Source organism: Psittacula echo, assembly GCF_963264785.1.
Source record: "Psittacula echo genome assembly, chromosome: 7".
Classification (NCBI taxonomy): Eukaryota; Metazoa; Chordata; class Aves; order Psittaciformes; family Psittacidae; genus Psittacula; species Psittacula echo.
Genome location: NC_137740.1, coordinates 2093809 through 2103102, shown reverse-complemented (window position 1 = coordinate 2103102; position 9294 = coordinate 2093809). Strand labels below are relative to the sequence as shown.

Below are 9294 nucleotides of genomic sequence, written 5' to 3'. Positions count from 1 at the left end.
AAGGCAGCGCGGGCTGCACTGTGCTCCCCCCTACCCACCCTGCGGCCGCCCGCCCGCCTGAGAAGGGACCCCGCGGGGCCGCGGCCTGCCCGGGCCCAGGCCACTCTCCGCGCCCGCCTCGGCCTCGCCTCAGGTCTCCGCCGCCCCCCGCCCCGCCTGGGGCTCCTCCCCTGCCGCCAGCCCCCGCGCCCCCTTTGTCACTGAAGCACAAAGGTCCTCGTCGGCCTGGGGGAGACTGGAGCTCCCTCCGTAAAGCTCTGCCCCGGTGGCGGGGATCGGAGCAGGTCTGGGCTTTCGGAGGGGGAAGGACTGGGGGGCGATGAGGTGGCGCAGTTACTGTGCCGCGGGAGCGTTTTGAGGGTGTGAAACGCGTTTGGTTGGGAGAACCGCGGTGGTCAGTGACCTGTGCGCGGGCAGAGCGGGACGGAGCCGCCGCAGGCCGGGCAGGGCTCCCCGAGGCTGCCCTCGCTGTTACCGGCGCTGTGATGCAGGACTGCTGCATCAGGAGCTCTCTTCCCCTTTGCCTGCAGGACCGTGCCTGTCCTTGCGCCAGCGCTGGGACAGAACCGAGCCTGGGCGGGTGAGGCAGCCGGGGAAGGATTTAGAGAGAAAAGCAGCAGAATTAGGGCTGGGCGCTTGTTTTGGGGTTTGTTTTTAGTGTTTTCCTTTACATAGGACCAACATAACGCTGCCGGGGTCACCCCGCCGGGAGCCCCCCCCCCCCCCCACGCTCCCTGAGGACCTCGCAGCGCGCCGGGACAGCTTCCCCCACCTCACCACGTGAGTAAGGCTGCCGGGGGACAGCAGCCAGGCGGGAGGGAGCGGCACCGGCTGCGGGGGGACCCCGCTTGTGGAGCCGGTCCCGTCGCGGGTCCCACCCGGCGCCGCCGCCTCAGCGCTGACAGCCCGGGGGCGGGGCCTTGCGCCTTGAGTGACAGCCGCTGGCGGCGCGCGCCCGTGCGCGGTGACGTCGTGCGTGGCGTGCCCCCTCCTTCCCCTCCCTCCCTCCCGCCGCTCCGCTCCGCCGCCGCGCAGACCGTGACCCGCCGGCGCCGCTTCCTCCGCCGCGGCGGCGATGTGACCCCTCCCCGGGCCTGCCCCCCCGCGCCGCCGCCGCCCGCCCGCGCAGCCAACATGGCGGAGGTGAGAGCGCGGCGGCGGGGCGGGGGCCCGCCCGCCCGGGAACTTGTTGCGCGGGGCCGCGGCCGGGCGGAGCGTCCCATAAGTTAGTTGTGGGGCCGGGGAGGCCGCGCCGGGCACCGGGCTGCCCCCCCGCCGCCCTCCGGGGCCTGCTGCCCCGGGACGTGGAGACGAGCCCCGGGGGGGCCGGGCCCGCCTCGGCGGCGGGGTGCGGGCGGGCCGAGGGCCTGGAGGCGGCGGCTCCCTCCCCAGGGCGGCACCGGGCTGGGGTCTGCGCCTCGTCCGCGAGCCAGGGAGGCGAGGCTTTATCGGCGGCAGCGGCCGAGGGGCGATGCTGGAGAGGGACCCCGCGCCCGGGCGGAGGGGAGCGGGGCCTGTGCCCCCGTGGGACGGGGATGAGCTTTGCTGGGGTGGGAAGTGGGGCAGCTTTACCTGCTGTGGCGGGGGGAGTGCGAGCCCTTCGGGGTGGAGAGGGATGCGCCTCTTGCCAGTTCCGGCCGTCTGTCCCAGCGCGAAAGAATCGCTTCTCCCGGGCTTTGATAAGAGCGCCGTTGCTTGAGGTTAAAACGTATATTTAAATATCTTCTTGTAGTCGTTCGGACAAAGGGGAATTGCCTTTACAGGTAGAACAGTGTCTCCTGGGTGGGAGACTTCCCCTGAAGAAGGCAGAAGGGCTGTTCAGGGGGGTTGCAGGAAATGGGAAAAGGCTTGTTGACCTCTTTTCTTCTGTGGGAGGCAGAGTGAGATACGTGTTTGATTACTGAGGTGTGGATTTGTCCATCCCGATAGGATCTGGGAGGGCAGCTCTTTTGCTTCTTAGGAGGCAAGTTAGGACAGATGAATAGATGTTTCATTAAGTTTCTTCAAATGATCCCAAGATTCCAATCTGAAGGTAATTTGCTGCTTGAGCAGTGTTGACAAATGAATTGGAAATGCTTGTTTGAAAGGTATGCTGTTAAAACAACAACAACCAACACCTTGCTTGTGTGGGACAAGAGTTTCTTTGGGTGTTCAAGGTACTGGAATCAGAATATTTTACAGATGAGGTTTCTTCCTTCTTCCCTTGAAATTCCTGAATATGTGTGGCTTTTTACTGAGATTTATTTTATCTTTCCCCCCCAAATGAAAACCATAATGAAGCATTCTTCCTGTTATTAGTACAGCATGTACTAATCTAATCTTAGAAATTTAAAGGATCTGCCTGGGCTTTTTTTTACTGTATCTCAAGGGGCAGAGAATCACAGGTCTGATCTCTGAGCTATTCCTTGGCCAAAAACCCATGGCTATTAAATCCCTGTGCTCTGTGAAGTGGCAGAGGCACACTGGGGCCCGTGCCGGTGTAGGCATCGCAGTAGTCAGGGCTTGTGTCTCAAGTTTCACCAATTGCTTGTAAGTTTAGTTAATTAAAGGCAGCGTTATTGTGAAATCCTCCTGCTTAGCTCTCTTCTGGGGGGAGCTCAAGTCACCATGTTGCTGAAGAGGCACGGGCAGGACGCTGCAGTACTTCCTATTCTCTGTTGTCACGTACTTGCACTGACGTTGCAGCAGTGATAGCATTGAGAGTTGGAGGGGACTCGTGCCGCAGAGAACAGTGAAAGGTCTATGGGTTATGGAGGTCAGGCAGGTTCTGGGTTTCACCTTATGGACGGCGTTCCAACAGGTCAGGCTTCTATTATGGGTTGGTCTTGATATTTTACTGAGAAACTAAGAGTTTTGTGGTTTTCCCCCCTCCTCCTCAGCATTTGGCTTCTGTGAAGAAAGGCAAAGATGAATTCTTTGTACTATTTTTGGCTTCTTGGTTTGAGGTTAAGGGGCAGGAGCAGCATCAAGGGGCTGTGCGAGCTTTGATCCACCTGTGGGATGAGTTCAGTAGCACAGGGGTGGCAGCAACAGCTCGGCTGACATTCCTTCACAGCCGCTGAGTCCTGCACACAACTGTTTGCATGGCTGCTCTGCCTTCTGCATCGGGAATAATCGGAACTTGAAAGATAATAAGACTTCCTGTCAGTGATTTAAGCTTGGATTCAACGTCCTCAGTATGGTTCCTAGCACAATTTAGGAAGTATCAGGGATAGGATGGGAAGTCTCACTGAATGGTGTCAACCATCTGCCTGGAGGAACTTAAGGCAACTGCTGCTATGTGGTGGTGTGGTGAAGGAGGGGGTGTTGGGATAATGCTGTGTTGACTGGGAATGAGGGAAAACTGATCCTTCAGGCAGCCCTAAAACTCGCCTGTCCCAGCATACAAGGGGCCTGGGGTCAGCCTGGGTTGAAAATGTGGGTGGAAAAATAATGCTGCTGTTGTGTCTCCTGCCCTCTTCCCATCCCTTCCCAGTGGAAAGTATCACTCCAGCTCTTCTGAAGGGATGCACAGAAACTCATCCCTTAGGAAAATGATTTTAGGTGTAAAGAATCAGCTAGGATTTCATGCTGGAGATACAAACCTCAACAATTAAACAATATCAACATGAAACTTTTTGCCTTTGATGGGAAGGCTCTTCAGACAGGATCTCTGAACCTGGGTAATGAGTAAATGAGGCCAGAAACTGAAACTAAATTAACAAAAAATTCAATTCACTTTCATAGAAGCACCAGTTTGAGTAAAGGACAGACCAAACCCAAAACATTTTGATTATATATTAAACTGGTTTTAGATTTGGGGTTAATAACCCGTGTTAGGGTTTTATTATACTTCAAAGCATGCTCACATGACTGGTTTGAGTCCTGATATTTCACCATGTTAGAAGATTGTTCTAGTCTTAAATCAGAAAGAAAACATGTTGAACTTAAGACCAACTCAGGCTTTGTGAATATCACTGTATCATGCATTCAGCTGCTTATTTAGGCTTTGTGGAGGAGGGAATGCTGGTACATATTTTTCCCAAGTACAAGTGTTTTAATACCTATTGAGAAGAAAAGATTTTTGGACTGAAAAGCTTGGTAGGTGAAAGCGAATGGGGTTTTTTGTTTATTCAGCCATTATAATGTCTGAATAAATTGTCAGAATGAGATCTTCTGATTCAAAGAACTCACAGAGCCAGGGTCAGACTTCTGTGTTGGAGGGATGGGCAGCTAAATAATGCCTGTAATTTCCAGACGTGCTGGATTCCTGCTGTTACTTTATTTTGTGTCATGGTAGGATGCATCAGTCAGGTTGCTACAGGAACTTGCCAGGATACTGAAGAGGCGAAAGTCATAGGAAAATAGCTAGTGTTTGTGTTGGTTTGTTTTTACTAACTCTGAAGAGTACCAGGGCTGCTGCATGGGAAGGAAGGTGGTCTTGTTTGGTCATAGGTGGGGTGGGAGAGTTAGGGATGTAGTAGCATAGAATCCCAGCCTGGTTTGTGTTGGAAGGGACCTTAAAGCTCATCCAGCTCCAACCCCTGCCACGGGCAGGGACCCCTTCCACTGGAGCAGCTTGCTCCAAGCCCCTGTGTCCAACCTGGCCTTGAACACTGCCAGGGATGGGGCAGCCACAGCTCCTCTGGGCACCCTGGGCCAGCGCCTCAGCACCCTCACAGGGAAGAGCTTCTGCCTAAGAGCTCATCTCAGTCTCCCCTCTGGCAGGTTCAAGCCATTCCCCTTGGCCTGTCCCTACAGGCCCTTGTCCCAAGCCCCTCTCCAGGTTTCCTGCAGCCCCTTTAGGCACTGGAGCTGCTCTAAGGTCTCCCCAGAGCACAGCAGAGGGGCAGGATCCTCTCCCTGAGCTGCTGCTCACGCTCTGGGGGTGCAGCCCAGCACACGGAGGTGTTCTGGGCTCAAGGGCACACTGAAGCTGGGTCATGGGGAGCTTCTTGTCAACCAAATTTTGTTGTTGCCTTTAACTGGTGTAAGTTGGTTAAAATTTCAAGCTGATGTTAATTATGGCTTGAGGGGGTATGGAAACAGTCAAGGTGGTCTAGTAGCTCCTAGCTGCCTGAAAGGGGAGATCCTGCTCCTCCTGCTGCTTTTGTGTAGTAGGTGCTCCCAAAGCTTCTACCGTGGGTTGATCCAGTTCCCTGGCTCAGAAGTGAAAAGCTTCCTGCGGGGTAACCAGTTGCATCAGCTGATGGAGAGATCTAGCAGACTCGAGTGGCTGTGAGGGGTGGTGCAGGGCAGCAGAGGCAGTTGTGAGGATCAGCAGGAGGATGCTGTATTCCTCCTTCCAAAAACGTCAAGCTATGGCTTTGGCTCAGCTTCTCCTGAGCCTGTGTCCTTGTCTTGTGCAGCTCTGACCTGATGGCAGGAAGCTGTTCTCCGTTACTGTTGTGGATAAATACAGTCTTGTTTCTGCCATCTCTTGAGCAGGCAGTCAACCACCTTCATGGCAGTTGCTAGTGTTTCTCACTGCTCAATGAGGTTATTCAGCTTTCTGGAGTGAGAACTTCAGTTTTCCCTTCTGCAGAGTGAATTTGTGTGGGGTTAAAAAGTGGAATTGGCATCCTAAGGTGTCAAATATGGGAAGAAACAGGACAGCCTTCTAGGATCTGAAAGGGGCCTACAAAGACACTGGAGAGGGACTCTTCATTAGGGCCTGTAGGGACAGGCCAAGGGGAATGGCTTTAACCTGGCCAGAGAGGAGACTGAGATGAGCTCTTAGGCAGAAGCTCTTCCCTGTGAGGGTGCTGAGGCGCTGGCCCAGGGTGCCCAGAGAAGCTGTGGCTGCCCCATCCCTGGCAGTGTTCAAGGCCAGGTTGGACACAGGGGCTTGGAGCAAGCTGCTCCAGTGGAAGGGGTCCCTGCCCGTGGCAGGGGTTGGAGCTGGAGGAGCTTTAAGGTCCCTTCCAACCCAAACCAGTCTGGGATTCTGTGTCTTCGAGAGGAGCAGGACCACTTCTCATGTCCATGGTCAGTTTGACTGACTCAGCCTGATGTCTTTGAGTGTATTTAATTGCTGTTTGGATTTCTCAAAGTTTTGTTGCTTTTGACCAGAAAACCAGTTTATTAACCCTGTGCGTCAGTGCTTTAATAAGTCACCTTTACATTCATAATGTCTGGTAAAACTTTCCTTCTTCCTGAACATTAAGCTTCTTTCAGTTGAAGAGTTTTGAACTTTATGAATGTAGCTAAATTCTCATTTTGATATGCAGCTTGAAACAACTTCAGGACATAATGTTTAAGAAATACATTATCTAATAACCATTCCTAATAACCTCGTTTACATTTTTAGTCTCAGTATTTTTATTAAGCTATGCTATTACTTTAAAGCAGTATGCATATCTATGGAATAGGCTCGAAGCAGCAGTAAAGTTAACACCATCACTAACGGGTTGCAAACTGATACGTTTTAGCAGTGAGGGAGGAGAGCTTGTGAGTAACACCTGGGTACAAAATAAGGTCAAAATAGATGAAATCAAGGATTCCTTCTGACTGCTCTAAACCCTGATGGAAGTTGGTGATTCACATCAGTCCGCCCTGTTGAGCACAAATATTTTTTCCTCATTTGATCTTAGCTTTAACTTTGCTTTGTTTCATTTTGGAGCAGTTTTTGTTCAATACTTCACAGAGGTGTCTGTGAACCTAATGCAGATTTGGGAATCCAGTTTTCTCACTTCCTTGGTGAGAATATAGGCTCCAAGTTATTGGTTATATTCTATTGATTGTGTTCCCCCAGGTTTCCTGGCAAGCTTTTGAAGGGAAAACAACAGCATTTAGCATTCTGCATTTCTGATCTTGGATAAGAGTCGTTTTTTTCTGTTATAATAGAAGAGTTTTGTGGACTCTCTTGGTGTTTGATAGAATGTTGATGGTTGTGAGCTTACTGTTTGGGATGTAGAGTTCTTTCAAACACAGCAGAGGGATTTAAGGTAGGCAGTGGAATTGTTGCGAAGTTCAGTTTCTTTTGGAGCTTATTCCTGGCCAGAGGCCTCAGTCTGTATTAATATTTCACTGCTAATCCAATCATGTCATAAATTGTGCATAAGGATGTGTTCTTGTGCTGCTTGGCTTATGAGTGTATCTGGTTTCATCCGAAATCTTACAGCGGGATGTGGCCACTCCGTAGACTTCCAAACTTTCTAGCAAGGAATTTCAGAATATTATAAGAATTTGAGGCTGATGCTGTATTTTGTGATGGAAATGAACAATAAAGAGTTAGAAAATGTCCAATCAAAGTGTGCTCTTCAGATAAGACAGAGATGGCATTCTGAGTAACTATTGTGGTTCTGTTTCATAATACTCCTAGAAAATGGAAGTTTTCTTGGTGAAGTTGTAGTGAGCAGAATGTCCTGTCAACCAAGGCATCCCCCTTGGGCTGCAGCTTTCTCCCTCCGGTTTTGCTCATTGTCATAGCATCGCAGACTTCTTTGGGTTGGAAGGGACCTTAAAGCTCACCCAGCTCCAACCCCTGCCATGGGCAGGGACACCTTCCACTGGAGCAGCTTGCTCCAAGCCCCTGTGTCCAACCTGGCCTTGAACACTGCCAGGGATGGGGCAGCCACAGCTTCTCTGGGCACCCTGTGCCAGCGCCTCAGCACCCTCACAGGGAAGAGCTTCTGCCTAAGAGCTCATCTCAGTCTCCCCTCTGGCAGGTTCAAGCCATTCCCCTTGGCCTGTCCCTGCAGGCCCTTGTCCCAAGCCCCTCTCCAGGTTTCCTGCAGCCCCTTCAGGCACTGGAGCTGCTCTCAGGTCTCCCCTTCAGGAGCCTTCTCTTCTCCAGGCTGCCCCAGCCCAGCTGTCTTAGCTCCAGTGCAAGTCCTCAATCCTTCAGGTTTTTTTTTGAGCAGGGAGGACTACCTTGGGGTACAGTTGATGGTTCCTGGTTCCAGTCAACTGCTCAAAGGAGAATGAGAATCACTTCCACTTTATTGTAGTATGTTATATTAGCATGGGATTTCAAGCAGATGATTCAGCAGCAGCATGGTTGTGAGCCATTGGACAGAAGATGCTTTTACCGCCATAAAATGTGCAGCCCCTTGACTTAGAACCATGAAAAATGTGGCTACATCTGGCAGAGGGGAGACTGAGATGAGCTCTTAGGCAGAAGCTCTTCCCTGTGAGAGTGCTGAGGCGCTGGCCCAGGGTGCCCAGAGAAGCTGTGGCTGCCCCATCCCTGGCAGTGTTCAAGGCCAGGTTGGACACAGGGGCTTGGAGCAAGCTGCTCCAGTGGAAGGTGACCCTGCCTGTGGCAGGGGTTGGAGCTGGAGGAGCTTTAAGCTCCCTTGAATAGAAACCAGTCTGGGATGATTTTATGACCTCCCTTTAGTACCTCTTGCAGAGATTGGCACTCACCTTGGCCGTGAGTGTTCTGGCTGGTGAGGTAATGAATCCCTTTAGTTCAGAGATCAAAAGGGTGATTGGAAGCTTCTCTGACAGTTTTATGTCATTGCCATCTGTCTGTCCTGCTGTGTTGTCCCTCCTGGACTTCCAAGGTGCTATTTCCTCTTGCTGGAAGCCACTTCTTCTTCAGCGAGTGTGGCAGAAAGCAAAGCATGAGAGCATCACCCTTTGGAAAACTGTAAGTTCATACAGATTCGCTTTGGTTGCACCTTCACTTTGTTGTTCCTGCTGTGGTGTGATAACCTCTGACAGGAGTGTGAAGCAGATAGCAGGTAAATCCCCCCAGAGAGAGTCATCACCTGACATCCTTCTGTGTTCCCCTGAATCAGAGCTTGCTTTTAGTCTTTTAAAGTACCAGCTGCTGCTTTTGTTAGAGTTGCAGTTGAAATCCCTTTCTGTTTAGGGCTTTTCACTAGTATTTACAATATGAAAAATGCCCTCAGGTGGTACAGTGACTTAGAAAGACTGCAGTTTGCTTCCCTTCCCACTGCAGATGTAGGGAGCCATGTTGCAAACCAAATGTCCGAAAGATTCACATGAACACTATCCCCTGTGCAACACTGTACATCGTCTGCTTCCCTTTTCCTGGTGCAGAGGTACAGGTAGAGTGATACAGGACTGCCTCAGCTGCAATAAAACCCAGCCTGTGGCTCTTACAGTCAGGCACTTTGATGAGGCAGCTTCTCCAGAAGGAACCAAACCTTTACCCAGTGTTCTCAGAAGCAGCAGGCAGGGAAAGGGACATGGGCAAGTAAGTAGCTTTTCAGGGCTACCTGCAAATCTCAAACCTTGGGATTTTGAGATAAGTTGGGTTGGAAGGGACCTCAGGAGGTCTCTGGTCCAACCTTTGCTCACAGCGGGGTGTGCTCTGAGGTCTGACCACCGTGCTTGGGGCTG

The 9294-nt window shown here is 51.8% G+C and overlaps 1 protein-coding gene across 6 annotated transcripts in view; it reads left to right on the top strand.

Moving 5' to 3' along the window:
- Positions 1-62: 62 nt before the first annotated feature.
- MIER1 (MIER1 transcriptional regulator) overlaps positions 63-9294 on the top strand; it is a 39711-nt gene continuing 30479 nt past the window's right edge. For 5 of the 6 annotated variants that reach the window (XR_013957310.1, XR_013957311.1, XM_080622413.1 and 2 more), the window contains exon 1: positions 994-1143. Coding sequence is in view for 2 of the 6 variants with exons in the window: in XM_080622413.1 (XP_080478539.1) it covers positions 1135-1143 (9 nt within the window). In the remaining 4 variants the exon portion in view is untranslated. Of the gene's footprint in view, positions 781-993; positions 1144-9294 lie in introns of those variants that run through there. The other variant, XM_080622412.1, reaches the window with a different exon arrangement.